General features: G+C 35.3%; 1 protein-coding gene across 2 annotated transcripts in view; it reads left to right on the plus strand.

The window, feature by feature from the left end:
- The window catches only part of LOC123536317 (dnaJ homolog subfamily C member 25-like), a 36,056-nt gene that overhangs the window by 8,584 nt on the left and 7,482 nt on the right, over positions 1-19,990 (plus strand). For both annotated transcript variants that reach the window (XM_045319414.2, XM_045319415.2), the window contains exons 2-10: positions 3,094-3,122; positions 3,646-3,714; positions 4,713-4,763; positions 7,663-7,717; positions 8,412-8,518; positions 12,468-12,611; positions 17,443-17,507; positions 18,322-18,517; positions 19,735-19,800. In XM_045319414.2, the coding sequence (XP_045175349.1) occupies positions 3,094-3,122; positions 3,646-3,714; positions 4,713-4,763; positions 7,663-7,717; positions 8,412-8,518; positions 12,468-12,611; positions 17,443-17,507; positions 18,322-18,517; positions 19,735-19,800 (782 nt within the window). The remainder of the gene's footprint in view (positions 1-3,093; positions 3,123-3,645; positions 3,715-4,712; positions 4,764-7,662; positions 7,718-8,411; positions 8,519-12,467; positions 12,612-17,442; positions 17,508-18,321; positions 18,518-19,734; positions 19,801-19,990) is intronic.

The raw sequence follows: 19,990 nt of genomic DNA on the forward strand, positions 1-19,990 counted from the left end.
TACTTTCACAGTATATTTTAGAGAAAAAAAAACAACAACAAAACATTCAATTTGTCTTCTATTAAGATCTGATATCTCTGACACATTTTGATGAATAGCCTGAAACAAACACAAGAACATGGCAGCTAAACGTCGGCAAAATTTTCCTTTATTGATTTTCTTTGATGTGGGATGAAAGTTAACTGGTTGGGTATTGCCAGGTGAATGACGTAATTTGACATAATTCTACTCCAAGTAAAATGTACTTGGATTTTCATTATGTAGCTGAATAACAGTAAGTTTGTTGATTTTAATAAAAATGCTGACTGTTGCTTTACGTATAATGAAACAATAAAATATTTTTTTTTGTAAAATAAAATATTTTCTAATCATTCTAGTGGTTCTTTTCTCTAAATTCTGTTACTTTACACATTGTTCTGAACCAATTAGATATGATGATAGTAATGATGATGATAATGATGATATTAAAAGTCATTTTACAAAGTGATATACGTAGGACTCCAAGAAAATTTAATGGGAATTCCTATAGTTTTTTATGCGCATCTTTCTGCGCAGCCGACACTTTCTATGGAAAACTGAACTGAAGTCAACATTTGTTGAAACATGTTACAGACAATCTTAAATATGAGGAATCTTGAATGAAATAACATTTTTGATAAGTTATATCAGTAATCAAATGTTGATACTGGTTTATGTTGTATTGACAAGTATCATGCCTGACAGGTATCTTGCTATTTTTGTGGTTGTGTTTTCACATCGCATTTTAGTACAAAGACAGTGTTGTTCATATAATGTAAGATAAATGACTTAGTACTGATAAGACAATATCACCTTTCAGATTATTTAGTATTCAGTTATAGAAAGAATTAAGAATTTTTTTAAAAAAAATTAACTTTTAGCAGACATACATGTAATCAATTTGGCCAGGTTCGCGCCATTTCCGTCCGAACAGGTGTTGTATTCTAGCGGTCTTAACATAAAATTTAGCCTGGTGACCCATACATTTTTAGCAATTTTTATGCTCACAATACAATTATCTATACACAAGAAGAAAAAGAAAAAATTCTATGAAAGAGTTTTTTCAAAATTAAAAAAAATATTCTTCACTATGGGTATTTTTCATTGAAAAAAGTTCACAAAAGTAAATATGAAACAATTTTTTTTTTCATTTGTACCCATTATTGTAAGGTTGGAGTATTACAAATATGACTATGATATCAAATAAGTATATAATAAAGTCTGTAAAAAGAAAAAACCCTATTGTGCTGCCTACATGTTTATTTTGGTTGGTATTTATAAAAAAGCAGAAAATTATGAAAATGTTGAAAAATCGCTGGCAGTTTCAGCAACAGTGGGTGTGTTCAAAACAATTTTTCACAAAAACAAGCCTGGTGACCTATTGTTTTTATTTGTTCATCGGTTTCAGCACAAATTTTCCTATCATATATGTGAATTTAAAAAAATTCTATGAAAGGAAAAAAACTATAGGAATTCTCTTTAAGAGGGACTCCAAAATCCTAATGTTAGGCAGTCCTGACTCCATGAAATTGAATCCTAATGGAAGCCCTGAATTAAATAGTTATTTACTATCAAAGTCTACACCAGGAGAAATAATCGCCATTAGTCTGTTTGGATTTTGACTGAGTTATGCCCCTTCTTAACTTAGAATTCTTTGGTTAAAAATTTGTATAGTTTTTACTGGCAAAGAGTCAAGCACTGAGAAAAGTCGAGCATACAGTCTTACGGACAAGTATCAACCTTATTCTAAAGATGACAAAAAATTTCCTTTTAGCCTGTATTTCAAATAAAATTAAATGATTTTGTTTACTATTCACTTGTTATACACATCTGCTTAGATATTGCAAGAACATAAATAGACATTGCTCCTGGTTATCGGGGAGGATTTATCTTTTGATTCATTCAAAATGAACGAAAAATTCTGCATACAGTTACTTAAAGTCTTTAACGGTCTCAACATGTTTTGCTTCCAAGAAATGATTACCATTTGATATAAAGTAGTGAGTTTGATTTGTACACGAGACTAAGTAAATATTCTATCTGATTACCAGACAGAGGCTACCATGATTAGAGGTATTTTGTTGTTTTCTGCAAACCAGAATTTGATAATTTTAACATACTGTTAAAATACACTACCGTACATACCTATATATAAATGGAATAGGAATATTCACAAAGCAGCAAGGTGCATGCTCGCACATATGTTCTTTTACGTAAAGCATCCAGACAATTCAGTTTTTGTTTACAGTAGTAAAAAGTAATTGCATGCATTTCTGTAATTTCATTTACATTTCTATGCATAAAAATTGCGTATATGCATTATTTCAATGCATAATTTACGATGCTCTGCACCTTATCTGGAGCCCAGATTTTCATAGTGAAAAATAACAAATATATTTTTCACTTACAAGAAACTAAAATGGGTAAACATAAAATGGAAAAAAAAAAGTTGTTTGTTTTACATGTAAGATCAAAATCTCTTCACTCATGAACACCATATCTAAGCTTAGTCTAATGCAACTCCTGAAAATATTGCCTTACATGGATCTGGCCCCATGTTCACAAAACATTTTCAGTCTCAGCTGAGTGATAATGAAACTTTATTTGTCATTTACATATAAATAGCATGATTAAAACTAAATTTTAAGTTAATAACTATTTTCAAGTGACTTTTCTGTATTGATGGTCAGTCTCAGTTGGAATTTAACCTTGAAGTTATAGTAAAATTGATATTAAAATTTCAAAGTCAAACTCGGCTGAGACCGAAAAATGTTTTGTGAACACAGGGCCTGGTGTTCACTTGTGAAAGATATTTTAATCTTACACTGAAACAAACAAATATCCGCAATATATTTGATACATCAAAAAAAAAGACTTTTCAATGTGCTTAGATTTGGTGAAATTTTTCAACATGTTCATTGCCAGCAACTGAACTGAAGGTAGCTCAAAAACTGACTACTGAAGTATGGTAATATGATTCTGTTATAGACTAGAGAGTGAGAAAATTTTAATCACTGAAATCCTTTGCTCATTGCTGTTTTCTAGAAAATGATATTACTTTTTATTTCTTTTCAGTTCTGGATGTCACTAGAGAATCGACAAAGGTAAGTGTACCTGTATTCCCTGGCTGATGACAGACTGTGAGAATTTATGCCATTTGTTATCTTCTTAACTTACTTGAGAAGGGGGCATTCTTGCAGTATCTGCAGAGGTACATCACAATATCAGACTGATGGCAATGCCATATTCTATAAAACAGCCAAAATCATGAAACAATTTTAGAGAAGTCAATACTTCTGGAGTAAATCTAAAGTTCTGCTATTATTACAATGTCTGTTGACTGTAGTAAATGCAGTAAGACCATTCCTGCATATTTTACAGGCAACACAGCCCTGTTTTTTATAAAAAAAAACTCTAATTTTATTTTACTAACAAATGAAACATGTATATGCTACACTTCTTAGAGCTCTCTAAACCTTACAGCTAGAAGTGAAAACCAAATTATCCTAAATTTTTCTTTCCATTATCTCTGCCTTTAGGTCACATACTGCTAGGATAGGTAACAGTTAGTTTCATGTTAATCATACTTAGAATATAAAGAATATAAATACAAATGTTGTTTTTCAGACAGAAATCACAAAAGCTTACAGGAAGCTGGCAAGAAAATGGCATCCAGATATGCACAGAACAGAGGAGGTAAATTATTTGTATAATGTATATTAAAGTTTTTAAATGTTCTTTCAATTTTTAGGAAAAGGGTAACTCTTTAAGTTACATATCAAATGAGTCATTTAATAAAGTAGATCCCTGCTAGCATTCCAAAGCAATTTTGAGGAAGGTCAGCCTGCTCTGTGTGGATTGTGGGGTCATGAGTTTAGTCACAGACGAGGTGTGACGATTTGATAGAAGACATTGTGTCAGATTAACCGTCTTTAACAAAATCAATTGTCCTCCACTTCTGATTTATGTGGAGAAGTTGACAGTCACTTGCATCTAGAACAAGTTACTACTGGATTAAGTTAACTTACCCCCAATTGATACATAACTGAAATACTTGAAAAACCTGGTAGAGGTTTATAATGCAGTCATAGTTATTCAAATTTGTTTAAAATATATAAAGACAAAGCATTCAGCACCACAATTGTCCCTGTGTCAAACTGATGAATGAGACTGTGATTGATCACCTGACAGGTCACACAGTTAAACACCAGTTGAATTAGCTTGTCAGCTGTAATAGTATGAAATTGTAAAAGGTAGAAAAGCAATTCGCACTCTATTCATTACCCACTGATGCTCTACTTCACTTAAGATTTAAAAAGAAAATTTTTTTTATAAAAAATGAACATGAATTCAACTAATTGGTAGCAATCATGTCATTGATAAGTGTACAAGATTTTTGTAGAGTGAAACAGGGACCTTTGATTTTCTTCACACCTGATTTTATTTTAGAATATTTTTAAGATTATAATAGGTGTAAACCTTTCATGGTTGCCTACAAACTTCCTTCAGACTGAGTTGTGAAGAAGATATAACAATATCCTAAATTAAGCTAATGTTTATTAACATTTCTGGCTACCTGCACATTTCCCCAATTGTCTGGATAGTCAGCTGTAGCCTTTCATAGGGCAGCAGTTGTTATCATTTGATGAAGCTGGATTTTGGAAAATTCTTAATGTTCATGTTGTTTATTTCAGAAGAAAGAATCAGCGGCACAGATGTTTCAGAAGATTGCAAATGCATATGAGGTATATAACAGTTTACACTCTGGTCATTTTTGGAAGGTGATTTATCAAAAATCACCTTCCCTATGTAACCGCACAGAATTTAATCAGGAACGGACTGTCTCACAACTATTTCTTATCTATCTGCTGTACAATATAGTTCAATGCGGAATAATTTACCACCTCTGACATCATTATTGTTACAGACCGAAAAATTTGGCCAACTCTATCATCACGTTTGAGGCAGCCGTGGACTTGTTCACAAACTTACAAAGTACTCATGCCCAGTAAAAAATAGTTCAACATACTTTGAATATATACCAATGGCGCAGTAATTTACTACGAATAACTATCGGTTTGAATGCATGATTGTATATATCACCAAAGCGCAGTATCATATTGATGATATGGTTAGACAAAGCAAATCCTATATGTATTGGGTTTCTAACTATCAAAGCGCTGTTAGCACTCATGCCATTTTAGGAATGGATTCTTACACATACACATACACATACTAACATAAACAATCTGACTAAAGTACTTGATCTTCTAAACGAAGATCTGAGAACGACCCATTCACATTCGTCTTCTGTATATTTTGGATTTCCATTATTGCTATTTTTATGTTATCCAATCAGACGAGTTGTTCGATTGTCAAAGGATAAGAAAAATATGCGGTTATTCCAGGACTCGAACCCGGGACCCCTCGTTTACAAAGCAAGTGGCCTACCGACTGAGCTAACCGGCTATCTGATACATTACGACATAAGAATTGTAAATATCAAAAGTCAATGCTACATGTAGATTTGCAAGATGTTGTAAGCTAGGCTCTGAATGGCTAGCGAAAGAGCCGTCAGAACGAGGCAATGAATAGGTCGTTTTCAGATCCTATGCGTAGCGTAATATAGGAGATGTACTTTAGTCAGATTGCTAACATAAATCACCTTCCAATGGTACTGTACTATCAGTACTTTGATTTATCATACAAGTCAAAAGATATTGTACCATAACATTAAAGAGTTAACATGGCTAATAACATGGCTAACTTGTTAGCCTGTCTGTTTAGCACAGTAAGTAGAACACAAATTTTCCATTGAGAAAGTGGTAGGGTTGAATCAGGAATGCATGTTTTTAGCAATGGGTGAACATTCAATTTCTGTACAAGTTTGCTATTAACTGTTGTTTCCTCATATACCATGCTGCATAGAACTTTAAATGGCATAGAATGCCTGACAGTGAGTTGATTTTATATGAAAGCCATCCACAAGCCTGGCATTACACTGAAAGAATTTTGAAAAATGGACCACTGCTGGAAAAGATAGTAGCAATTTGAAATTTAAGGAAATGGCTGATGATTGCGGAAGTCATGTATGACATCATTTACACACTTCCAAATTCATTTAGCAAATAACATTGTTTAATAGATTAATTAATAATGTTTCTTGAATTGTAAGATGTAAAACAAACATAATAATTGCTTTTGATAGAGCTGAAAAGAGTAGATAAATTACCTTACAGAGTTAAAAAAATTACATGAAATTTGATAAATTGTAATTTTGTTTGATGTTGCCATGGAAACATGAGGGTTGCCATTTTGATCTGATATTAAAATGCTGATAACTTTATTATTTTATTTTCAATGTAAATGAGATGTGAAACCAAAATTTGTAGTCCTGTTTGGCACCATATAACCTATACTGTGTTGGTGCACCGTAAAACCCAAATAAATCAATAAATTCTTATTTCAAAGACAATTTTGAAAATTCTTTCACTTCCTTAAAATGATTTAAGAAGTCCTAGCAGACAGCATTAGTACAATGTTGCCTTTCTTTTAAGAAAGTCGAATATGGATAATTTTAGTTCTGTATATCTGAGAAATATCATCTGCATATATTTGTAGACACTTTCCACAATGACATTGTTTCCTGTGATTTTTAGCTCACCTGAGCACAAAGTGCTCATGGTGAGCTATTGTGATCACGCTGTGTCTGTAGTGCATCTGTCGTCAACATTTGTGTTTAAACGACATCTCCTCCAAAACCAATAAATGGATTTTGATGAAACTTGGCCATGATGTTCCTTGGGTGGTCCTCTACCAAATTTATACAAACAGTTACGCTTGGTTGCACATAGGGGCTGCCAGAGCTAAAAATAGAAAAAATTTCAAACCAATCTCCTCCTAAACCGATGGTCCAATTTTGAAATAATTTCACACAAATGGTCCTTATGTCACCCTCTACCAAGATTGTTCAAATTATGCCGATTTGTCAAAAAGCATGGCCGCTGGAGGGCGTGGTCACTTTCCCCTGTATGTATATAGTGGAAACTTTAAAGATCTTCTTGTATGAAACTGCTAGCCTGATTTTAGAATGATTTTACACAAAATTTAATGGTTCTTGTGTGACCCTCTACCAAGATTGTTCAAATTGTTTTGATTTGTCAAAAAACAGCCGCCAGAGGGCGTGCTCACTTTTCCCTATATGTATATAGTGGAAACTTTAAAATTCTTCTTGTTTGAAACTGCTTGCCCGATTTTAAAATAATTTTGCACAAATGGTTCTTGTATGACCCTCTACCAAGAAAGTTCAAATTATTCCGATTCGTCAAAAAACATGGCTGCCAGGGGGCGTGGTCACTTTTCTTCTCTGAATCAATAATAGCTAGAGCCTTGATATTTGACATGTGATATCAGATTTGTAATGTCTGCCATAATTGCCCTAGGTTCAAAAGTGTATGTGACATGTATATAATATAGGCTAACAGAAGAAACCTAACTCTGTACTTATACAAACACACTTGAAGCCTTATACACAGGTGAGCACTTTAGGGTCAATGACCCTCTTGTTTTATAAAATCATCTACATTCAGGAGGCATTTAGCTTGGTACATTATAGGATGTGTCAGTTATGTTTGAATATTGCAGATACTTAAAGAAGAAGATTCCAGGAATGATTATGATTACATGTTAGATCATCCAGGTAAAGACACTTCCTCTGTGTTTCAACTTGTAACTGGAACATTTGTCTGTTATATAAACAGACAGCATGTTACCATGGCTGTGGTTAAACTTGTACATCCAAAGTTCCTGTTTCATATTTACCCAAGGAATTGATTCTAATTTTTCTATTTATTACACGGGAAAGCCAATGATTGGAAGTTAGATTGATTATAGTAAACATGTGGTGTTTATTGGATACCTAATGGACATTTACAATACATGTTCATTCATATTAATAATGATGTACATAGCATGGTTTACATAAACACTCTCTTGTTTCAGAAATTCTGTATCCAATATTTTTAAGTATATACTTATTTGATCCCAAATACTTCACAATATAGATGAAAGGGTTGATGAGTTACATGTTGACCTCTCAACGTGGAGGTCTCTGGTAAAGTTCAAGTTGTGTCAGCTGCCTAATATGACACAAATACTGGCAGGAAGACTGATTATAATCAGATTTAATCTTTCAAATAAGTACAAACTATGGCAAATGAAATACACTGACGCACAAAATTTAGCTTGAAGTAGAGAAATTTAAGAAGTATTGAAAATACTTTATTGAAATCATTAACAGAGTGGTGAAATATGTCAGATTTTTAGTAAGAACAAGTTCAGAGCATATGTCTCACCTGGAAATGTGGATCTGTATGTTCTCTTGTCTGTTATAGATGAGTTCTACTACAACTACTATAGATATTACAGAACAAGAACAGCACCTAAAGTTGATGTGAGAATTGTCATAGCTGTAACCATAACAGTCATATCTATTGTACAGGTAGGATGTTTGATATGCTGTAGCAGTTATAGATGTGCTACCAGTGCATTATTTACCTCACCTGTCACGTAGTGACAAGGTAAGCTTTTGTGATTGCCCTTCGTCGTCCATCCTCCTCTGTCCACAATATCTTGTGAACACGATAGAGACCACATTTTGCATTCAGTTTTAATAAATCTTGCACACAACTTGTATTGGCGTTATATCTTAGTTCCTTTCGAAAACTGGCCAGATCCCATCATGGATTCCAGAGTTACAGCCCCTTAAATGGCCAAAATTTGCTATTTTTGGCTTGTGAACACGATAAGAGATCAAATTTTGCAATCAGTTTTAATTAACCTCGATATTTGAAATGGTGACATCATTATCTCTGGTTATCACTTCATCCAACGTATGCCCAGCAACGTGTTGGTTCTGGTACATGTTGACGCATGCCACATGCATCTAGACTGCTTGTAAACTTTTTTGTGTCACTATTTTCCGGTAAATCAAGATGGAAGTTAAGGTCCCCAACAATGATGGTGGTCTTGTCAATTGTAGCATATTTAGTTAAGAAATTGGGCCATTCTTGCTCTAGGAAAATGTTTGTGTTTATACCGTTTTCTTTGGAAGGGGGTGGCCTGTATATAATGGCAAGCCGTAGGCCTATGGAGTGTCAGCCTGTAACTACATTGCAATACATATACTCAAATTGGGAAAATTCATTGTCTTTGCTAGATGTGACAATGTTCACTTGTATGGCTACCTTGTGAATGATCGCTACACCCCCACCGTGCCTACCACTACGAGAGTCATGTTTCATTTTGTAACCGTCAGGCACGAGTTCGCCGATGCACGCTTTGTCAACAGAGCTACCGAGCCATGTTTCAGTTATGGCACAAATGTCAAATTCATTTGTAAGGATGAAGTCACATATAGTGTTTTATTTTTCACTGATCATGTATTGACGGAGCAAATTTTGATGTTTTTCTGCCCCTTAACTAATGTACAGTTTTCAGGTTTTATCCGTACCAAGTTGTTATTATTTACCCCTTTGTTAGTGTCCCATGCTCGTCTTATCTGATTTTTCCCACCTCGAGTCCCTCTATATTGCATTAATCGAAACTCATTCAATCTTTTGATAATCATGGGATTATGTCTCTTTTGTGCACTTGGTAATTATCCAATATTGTGCAACTCTGATCTTTTATAAATAATCCCCAGTGACATTCGCTCACTGAAACACATTATTGCTGCAGGCTATGCTGATATATGAAAGTTTGGCAATTTAACTGCAATAATGATTTTTTAAAAATCAAAATATCTTCAAAATCACAATTATGATTCACATTAAATTTACAACACTCCAATCACAACAGAATGATACCTAATATATCCAATTTTCAGAATTCTGAACCAAGTATAAATGTCAGAAAACTATCAATATTTGAGAGCACTGAAAAATGCAGCCTACACCTGGTGCATATCAATATCTTTATGATATTTATGACCCTATCTTCATGAAACTTGGTCAGAAAGTTAATCTTGATGGTTCCTATGCCAAGTTTAAAACTGGGTCATGTGGGGTCAAAAACTAGGTCACCCAGTCAAAGGAAAGGAGCAGCTTGTTAACACTGTTGAGGCCACATTTATGACCCTATCTTCATGAAACTTGGTCAGAATGTTCATCTTGATGATTTCTAGGCCAAGTTAGAAACTGGGTCATATGGGGTCAAAATCTAGGTCACCACTCAAATCAAAGGAAAAGCTTGTTAACACTGTAGAGGCCACATTTATGACCCTGTCTTCATGAAACTTTGTCAGAATGTTTATCTTGATGATTCCTATGCCAAGTTTAAAACTAGGTCATGTGGGGTCAAAAACTAGGTCACCCAGTCAAAGGAAAGGAGCAGCTTGTTAACACTGTTGAGGCCACATTTATGACACTATCTTCATGAAACTTGGTCAGAATGTTCATCTTGATGATTTCTAGGCCAAGTTAGAAACTGGGTCATATGGGGTCAAAATCTAGGTCACCACTCAAATCAAAGGAAAAGCTTGTTAACACTGTAGAGGCCACATTTATGACCCTGTCTTCATGAAACTTTGTCAGAATGTTTATCTTGATGATCCCAAGGCCAAGTTTATAAGGTGAGCGATATAGGGTCATTATGACTCTTGTTTTCAAATTTTGAACAATTTTTGTTTTGTGACCACTTGATGTCCGTCGTCAGTCGTCCGTCATGCGTCTGTCAACATTGCCCGCCCGCTTAGCTCAGTAGGTAAGAGCGTTGGTCTACGGATCGCGGGGTCGCGAGTTCGATCCTCGGGCGGGGCGTATGTTCTCCGTGACTATTTGATAAACGACATTGTGTCTGAAATCATTAGTCCCCCACCTCTGATAATTCATGTGGGGAAGTTGGCAGTTACTTGCGGAGAACAGGTTTGTACTGGTACAGAACCCAGGAACACTGGTTAGGTTAACGGCCCGCCGTTACATGACTGAAATACTGTTGAAAAACGGCGTTAAACCCAAAACAAACAAACAAAACAAACAAACATTTTTATAAAAAAATCTTCCTCTTCAAAACCACTGGGCAGATTTACACCAAACTTCACAGTAATGATCCTTGAGTGGCCCCCTCTCAAAATTATTCAAATAATTTAATTCCACACAAAACTGGTTGCCATGGCAATTGAAAAGAAAAAATTAAAATCTTCTTGTCCAAAACTGCAAGGTATAGAGCCTCCGTATTTGGCATGTGACATCATTTAATGGTTCTCTATAAAGATTGTTCAAATTATGCCCCTGGGGTGAAAAGAGGTTCCCCCCCCCCCCCCCCCCCCCCCCCCCGGTGGTCCAAAAATAGTCTTCCACCAAGATTGTTCAAATGATTACCCTGGGTTGAAAAGAGGCCTTGCCCTGGGGGTCCCAAGTTTTACATAGACTTATATAGGAAAAAACTTTAAAAATCTTCTTGTCTGAAACTACTAGGCCTAGGCTTTTGATATTTGGTATGTTGCATTGCCTTGTGGTCCTCTACCAAGATTATTCAATTTATACCCCTGATTTGAATAGAGGCTCCACCCAGGGTGTCCCAAGTTTTACCTAGACTTATAAAGGAAAAACTTTTAAATGTTCTTGTCTGAAAGTTCAATGCCTAGGCTTTGATATTTTGTATGTAGCATTGCCTGGTGGTTAACTAACAAGATTATTCGAATTATGTCCCTGGAGTGAAAAGAGGCCCCGCCCCGGGGGTCACTAGTTATGTGAGTTATATAGGAAAAATACTTAAAAAAATTATCTGATTATATTTCCTAGACTGTTTAATATATACAGTTTTGCACACTGATCTTAAAACTGACTATCAGTGACCATGAATGTGACCTACTGACCTACTTTCTTAATATTTTAGCATAACTTGTAACTTTGAGTTTTTATAGTTGTTACTATCTGTGCATCTGTAAGATGGAAAGATCTGAGCGTAATGATTGTAAGTTTTGGAAATGCATAACAGGAAGAAAAAGAAAGAAATCACTGTTGAAAATAACTTTATTTCATGAAAATAAGGACTGAATTAATTCCACTAGCTGTTGTTCATTGATAAGCATCACGAGTTAAAACAAGAGCATGAACTTGAACCGCCTTGTTAGCCTTGTGGTAGAATATCTGGTTGGAGTGCGGGAGGTCGTGGGTTCGATCCCATGCAGCATCATACCAAAGACGTGAAAAATGGTACCAGTAGTTCCCTTGCTTGAAGCTCCGCATTAACAGGGAAACTGGCTTCTATTCTCTCATCCCCTCGTGGTGATGGATTCCATCAGGAATGAGGTGTCGAGAGTGATTAACATACGCTGTAGAGCTTGTTTCACAATCGACCTAAAATAAATTTTGTATAATCTAAGAGTATGAAGTGATAGATTTTTAAGTCTCTAATTGCATGTGTTACTGGAGTTGGTATGTTTGCAGTATTATGGAGCATGGTCCAATTACAAGGAAGCAATTAACTATCTATGCAAGGAACAGAAGTACCGGTACAAGGCCCAGGTTATAGCCAAGGAGGAAGGTCTACTACCAGTATCCAAGAGGAAAGAATCAGGAAGGAAATCAAAGGTAAGTATGAATGTGTCCTCTCAATAGGATATCCCTGAATATAATTGTTTATCCATAAGGAATTTTCATAAATTCTGAAAGCTGTAACTCTTGAAAGCATACTACATTCCATATTTCTGTCTTTATATCTAAATATTATTTTGTATATAAGACTTTACATGTATGCCTGTGTAGATCAGGGTTCTTCCAACCTGAGGGATAGTAGGGAATGTGAAACCAAGCACTAAGCTGTCTCGAAAGTTTGGAAAACACCTGTATCACCTGTAAAATCATTTTTCTTGCCTACCATTGCAGAATTTTCAAAGGTTTATAAATTATAATTTGCTCGTATAGTTTATTATGTCACAATCATGAATGTACCTATGTACATGTAGCTTATCTTTTCCCATGGAAATAGATAAGGTAATGTAATAAATGAATGAGGTTTGATGCTCAAGAACATAGTGTTGTAAGAAAATGATACATGGACTGATGAAGATGAATGTGTATGCTTCTCCCACATTTTGCACAGTAAAGTAATCAAGGTATCATTATGTCTGTAAAATTGTTTTACAGTGTTTTTAGCTCATCTGAGCACAGAGTGTTCCGGGTGGACTATTGTGATTACTTGCAGTCCGTTGTACATTCGTCCACACTTTTCTTCAAACAAATCCTCTCTGAAACCATAGAGTGAAAGTTAATGAAACTTGGCCTGGATGTTCTTTGAGTGATCTTCTTCCAAACAGTTCACTTGTTCAAACAATGACGCTTGGTTGCACATAGGGGCTGTCAGAGCTAAAAATAGAAAAATCTTCAAATGACATCTAAAGGGCCAGTCCTATTTTAAAATAATATTACACAAACGGTTTGTCTGTGATCCTTAACCGAGTTTGTTCAAATAATTCCAATTCATCACAAACACAGCTGCCAGGGGGCTTGGTAACTTTTCCCTACATGTATATAGTGGAAAATTAAAAAATCTTCTTGTTAGAAACTGCTTGCTTGATTTTAAAGTAATTTCACACAAATGATCCTTTTTATGACCCTCTATCAAGACCTTTAAAATAATTCCAATTGCCAAAAAGCATTGCCTTCAGGGTGTGTGGCCATTTTGTTCTATATATATACAGTGGAAACTTTAAAAATCTTCTTATATGAAACTGCTGTGCTGATTTTAATATAATTTCACACAGATGGGCCTTTTCTGATCCTTTACCAGGATTGTTCAAATTATTTGGATTCGTTAAAAAACATGGCTGCCAGGGGGCATGGCCACTTTCCCCTATATTAATTTTATATAATGGAAACTTAAAAAAAAATTCTTGTATGAAACTGCTGGCCTGAATTTTAAATAATTTTACACAAATGTATCTTGAGTGGACCTTTATGAAGATTAAACAAATTATTCTGTTTTGTGTTGGAAACTTTAAACATCTTCTTGTTTTATATTCCTTCTTAGTATCCTATGTTGTCATTCCCTTGACCTTGTGTCCCTTCTCCCACACAGCCCTCCAACACACACTCATTAACGGCCCATTTTTATTTAAATAGTAAAAACTTTTGAAATATATTTGTCAGAAAACAGTGGTGCTATTTCAAAATAATTTCAAAAACAACATCATGACCCTCTTGTTTTTAGCTCATCTGATTTAAAAAAAAAATGATTAGTTATTGTCATCACTTGATCTTCGTCGGTGACTGCGTCTGCGTTGCCTGGTTAAGTTTTATGTTTAGGTCAGCTTTTCTCCTAAACTATCCAAGCTATTGCTTTGAAACTTGCAACACTTGTTCACCATCAAAAGCTGATTCTGTACAGCAAGAAACATAACTCCACCCTGCTTTTTGCAAGGATTATGGCCCATTTGGGACCTAGAAAACCAGATTTTTTGGTTACGTTTTGTGTTTAGGTCAGCTTTTCTCCTAAACTATCAAAGCTATTGCTTTGAAACTTGCAACACTTGTTCACCATCAAAAGCTGACTCTGTACAGCAAGAAATGTAACTCCATCCTGCTTTTTGCAAGAATTATGACCCCTTTTGGACTTAGAAAAAATCAGATTTCTTGATTAAGTTTTGCATTTAGGTCAACTTATCTCCTTAACGGTCAAAGCTATTGCTTTAAAACTTAGAGCAGTTATTCACCATTAAAAGCTGACTCTGCACAGCAAGTACCATAACTCTACATTGCTTTTTTGCAAGAGTTATGGCACCTTTTGGACTTAGAAAATCATGGGTATGACAATATTTCTATTAAAGAGACAAAAAAATCAGATGAGCGTCTGCACCTGCAAGGTGGTGCTCTTGTTTTACATAGCGGGCATTTCAAATATTTTTATGGAGTAAATTAAATTAACTTGTTTGATTAGTTTATTTTTAATTGATAGATTTTCTTATAACTTTCCTGAATTCTAAAACTACATGTAAGTATCAGATATCATCAATTAAAGTTATATGTTGTTTGGCATAAATACCAATGTTCAAGGGAGACAACTCACTTGGAAAAAAAAAAGGAAATAGCGTTTTGCATCAAAGCATAAAAAATGCAATATAATTATACAGTTGAATCTGTGTTTATATGTCTTGATGAGTAGCAGTACAATATTTGAAAAAGATTTGACACAGAATTACATCATTATTATTTCACATAAAAGGCTGAAGTTTTTACATCAAATAAATACTCAAGATTAATATGTAAATTTGACAAAAAACATATTTAAAAAAAAAAAAAAAAAAAATTAATCGACAGATATTTTTCCTTGTTTGTGTTTTAATAGCTGAAAACAATATCTATCAAGTAAGACAGAAGTAACCAAATCTTGTGTTGTTATTTTTTTGCATTATATGTCTAACCTTTAGCTGCCTTTTACAAAACTATTCATGTATTTTGCAAGTGTATATTTCCATTTGAAGGATAGCCAAAGAAGTACCTTTTTACATATTGCAGAAGTAACTGCAATAGATTGTATCAATTTTTGTAGTTTTACTTGTTATTAATCCCCCACCACGAGTGGTGGGGTGTGGGGGGTTTCAGGAATGGTCTCCATCCATACGTCCGTCCTTCTGTCCGTCCGTAACAATTGTGTCCGCTTAAACCCCTTGAAGGATTTTCAGGAAACTTGGGTCAAATTATCACCTCATCAAGAAGATGTACAGAACTCATGAGTCAGCCATGTCGACTCAAGGTCAAGGTCACAACTCAAGGTCAAAGGTTTGAGCCTTCCATTTTGTGTCCGCTCTGTATCTCCTAAACCCCTTGAAGGATTTTCATGAAACTTGGTCAAATGATCACCTCATCAAGACGATGCACATAACTCATGAGTCAGCCATGTTGGCTCAAGGTCAAGGTCACAACTCAAGGTCAAAAGTTTGAGCCTTCTATTTCAGGGTTTTTTTTTATTCTATAGCAGAGGCCGAATATCTGCCTTGTCCCCCAGCCGAGGATTTCCCCCACAGCCAAGGATTTCCCCTACCGCAGTCGAAATTCCCCTACGTCCGAAATCCCCCCCTCCAAAATTGTAAACAAAGCAATGGAGATTACTCCCAGCGATTTTCCCGACCGAAGATCGGACCCGTTCACAATTGCAGACGGTCTTTCACAATTTTCAATGGGTGTGAAAACCTTTAGAAATAGTAGAAAAATGTTAAAAGAGCGTTCAGTGGACCCGAGGTTCCGGTTCTGACCAGCGAAAATCGATAAAAACTCGTATCTGACCCGCACATAATATGCCGTGGGCGTCTGCTTGTCTCGCGGTAATACTCTTTGATGCATAACGAGTTCTAAAGCTCTGCCCCTTATCAATCAAAATCCCAGTGAACTTCATACTGTTTGTCAACACCAGCGTAAGTATGACAGTAGGCGGAGCGTCGTATGTTAATTAGCTACCGACATGTCAATCACGCCATGCGCTGACTGACACGTGGTTATCATCAGTATGTAATATAGATGATTGATTAACAATGCAGAGTCAGATTATCGTGTTTGTACCTTTTGTTAATTAGCGGTAACAGCTTATGCTGTATTGTGTAATATGTGTTGTTAATTTAAAGTAATTATTTTATGTGCTTGATTCGATTAAATAAGCCGGTCGGCCGTTAGGCAAATTTATTATCTTTGCCGAGGTATTTTGCTAGAGCAAAATAAAATATAAATGTTTTAAGTAACCAGATATTATAAGTATGGAATAGTTCTGGTGAAAAGATGAAATTTAAAACGAGTATTTTATCAAGAATTTTTAATGTTTGCCTCGGTTTTTCATATTTGTCACACGTTTTCGTGATCGTGATTTTCGGACTTTTTGAAATAAAAAGCCAACAAAAGTATGCATTTAATAATAATATGATGACTCTTGCAAAAGCAACTCTTATTTTAAAGCATTTTTGTGAATAAAAGCATGTGACCTTTAAATATTCAATGATTTGAGCTTTTCAACTCTCCCCACCCACCTTGTTACAATGATAAGTGAACATTAGTGCAAGTCCATCTATTGCTAAGTGACAGTGTGTATAGTTGCTAAATGTTGCAAGAATATGTAATAAAAACATAGTTTAAAGTGTTTATTATGTATAATTGTAAATTCCCCCATGAGTGAAAAAATCCCCCAAAACTGCTCGTCGCGCGCTATTTTCTTTCCCCAATGACAGGCTGGGACCTCTTCCCCCAGTCGTAAAAAAAACCCCTGCATTTTGTGTCCGCTCTGTATCTCCTAAACCCCTTACTTAACAACGTCAGTGCTTCCGCCCAATACCACCAACCCTTCCACTATCCATAACAGCGGCAGGGGATATAGCTGTCTTTCAGACTGTCTTGTTTACCCTGCCACTGGTTGTTAAAATTGTATTTTAAACTGTTGTAGGAAGAAATGAAGCAAGAGGAAGAAGCCATCATTAAACAAATTATTGAAGATAACATGGATATAAGGTATGGTGCTATGATTTAGTGCAACTATATGATATATTAGAGATATCTAAACAACCAGGTGAACTTCAACGTGTATAATGAGCTTGGTGTTTTACCGAAAAATGTTACTATAAACAGTCATACCTAAATTTTGATAAAGTTTCAATGTTCAGAATGTTGATACCAAAATTCTTATAGAAGTATATAAGAAAATCTTTGAGATGATATTTTAATTGGGTAACTCTTAGTTTGTTTGATAGGGTTAAGGACAGTTTCTGTTTCATGAATTCTACACAAGTACTGACTTGTTCTCTCCTGAAGTGGAGGATGAATGACTTCAGACCCAATGTGTTTTGTGAAAGTACCACATGCTCAGAGATAAAACTGTTAATCTTGTGATTCGTGGTCTTGTATTAAACATTCTGAGTCAGTTAGGGCAACTCTTACAATTAGCACATATTTTGTAATTAACACCCTCCCCTTGATAAATTCTCCCACTGTTTTTTAAAAAAAACACCATAATATTTTAAGTAAGATAAAAGGTAAGGGTAGATTTCTCGGAAGCACAGAGCACCACAAACACAGCCACAGAGCCAGGCAGTACTGTAGTTTAGGTTGTAAGTGAATACCAGCAGATTGTTAAAATTCTTTCATTAGAAGTTGCATTTATAGAATGCCTCCCCCACCTCCCTCCATCATTACTGCCCTCCACTTTTTGAGGGGTGTTAATTATAATGGAATGTATGGTACTATAAGTAGAAGTATTAGAATAAGAATATTTCTTGTTGTCACTTTGAAAAACAGATGATTTATACAACTGTCAAAATTATTTCAGGGGAGGTTACAGGAAGCCGTCGTATACTGATGTATTATGGGTACAGCTTGTTTTCAGTCCGTACTATCTCTTCTTATATATGAAATGGTATCTAAGATGGATCTGGAGGTTTAAGATAAAGGGCGAGGAGTATGGTGATGAAGAGAAACTCTACCTTATACGAAAATATCTTAAACTTAATTCTAGCCAATTTGATGTAAGTTTTAATACAGTTTAACCTGCATTTCTTTCTTTTTAAAGGATTAATGTTGAAGTAAAAAAAAAAATTATCATTCACGCTGGCAGGCAGTTGAGCAAGGCACTTTATAGTTCTGTTTCCTGGTTAGAATTGTCATTGAATGTATACCCCACTTCATGTGGAGAAGTGGAGAAATTTTGTTTGCTCAGGCATGCAGTGGAGCAAGGCAGCCCAAAAAGTTCTTTGTCCTGATTGGAATTGGCATTGAATGTATATCCAGTTTCATGTAGACAAGTGGAGAAATGTTGTTTGCTTAGGGCAGGCAGTGGAGCAAGGCACTCCAAGGTCAGCCCCAAAAGTTCTGTGTCCAGATTGGAATTGTCATTGTGTCAATACCCTGTTTCTTGTGAAAAAGTTTTTATGTTTTTGTTGATGATTATTATGTCTCTCCTTTTGAAGGAGAAGGATATATTGTGTTGAGCATTGTCAGTTTGTTTGTTGGTGGGTAAACCATTTGGCTTCATAGAAGTCAGTAGATGTCCCCAGATGTTTTGGGATCAAAAGAACAAAGGTCAAGGTTACAGTGACCTTGGAACTGAAAAAACTTTCTGATCAATACCTGATTTGGGCTTTCATGGAATAATTGATGAATCATGTTGTTTTGTGATCAGTACCTTTTGGGTAAAGATCAGTTGAAAATGGTTTCTGATCAGTTACTGGAGAAAGCTTGGGCCCTTGACTGATCAGTTTTCACAGGATGGTTACCTGTGGTCAGTAGATAACCCCTGTTGTCTTTAAGGTCATTTGCATGAAGGCTTAGCTCACAGCATACAAGATTACATACACATTTGTCTATGACAGGCGATCATTGGAGCATTTGTGTTTTACAAACAGTAGGTTGAAGGTCAAGGTCAAAGTGACATTTAAACTGAAAACAATTTCTGCTCAGTAACTAAAGAACCCTTGGGCCTACAGTAATAAAACTTCTTAAGATGATTTTCTGTGATCAGTAGATTACCCATATTGTTTTGGGGGTCTGTAGGTCAAAAGGCAAGGTTACAGTGACTTCTAGAGACAAAATGGTTTACACAGAATAAGTGCAGAATGCTTTAGCCTATAGTCACCAAACTTTATAAGGTGATTGCCAGTGGCCTTTCAGTATAGCATATACAGATGTCATGTTTTATTGATTTTCAGTATAGCATATACAGATGTCATGTTTTATTGATTTTCAGGCTTTAGAAGAACATGAAAAGGATAAGTATTTACACAAAGAACTGTGGATACGAGAAAAGTTTGATGTAAGTTTCATTTATGTTTTTTACCAGTTGATGAAGACATAAACTGCAAAACAGAAGAAAACATGGTTTTATTCACTGCGATTCTGTTTTCATGTTTTTCTCCAACTAGTTTGATGAACTGTTAATTCATGTGATTTGTACATGGTTTATATTAGGCTTCCTGGTCCCAGGAACGAATACTGAATTTAGT

Source organism: Mercenaria mercenaria, chromosome 17, assembly GCF_021730395.1.
Source record: "Mercenaria mercenaria strain notata chromosome 17, MADL_Memer_1, whole genome shotgun sequence".
NCBI lineage: Eukaryota > Metazoa > Mollusca > Bivalvia > Venerida > Veneridae > Mercenaria > Mercenaria mercenaria.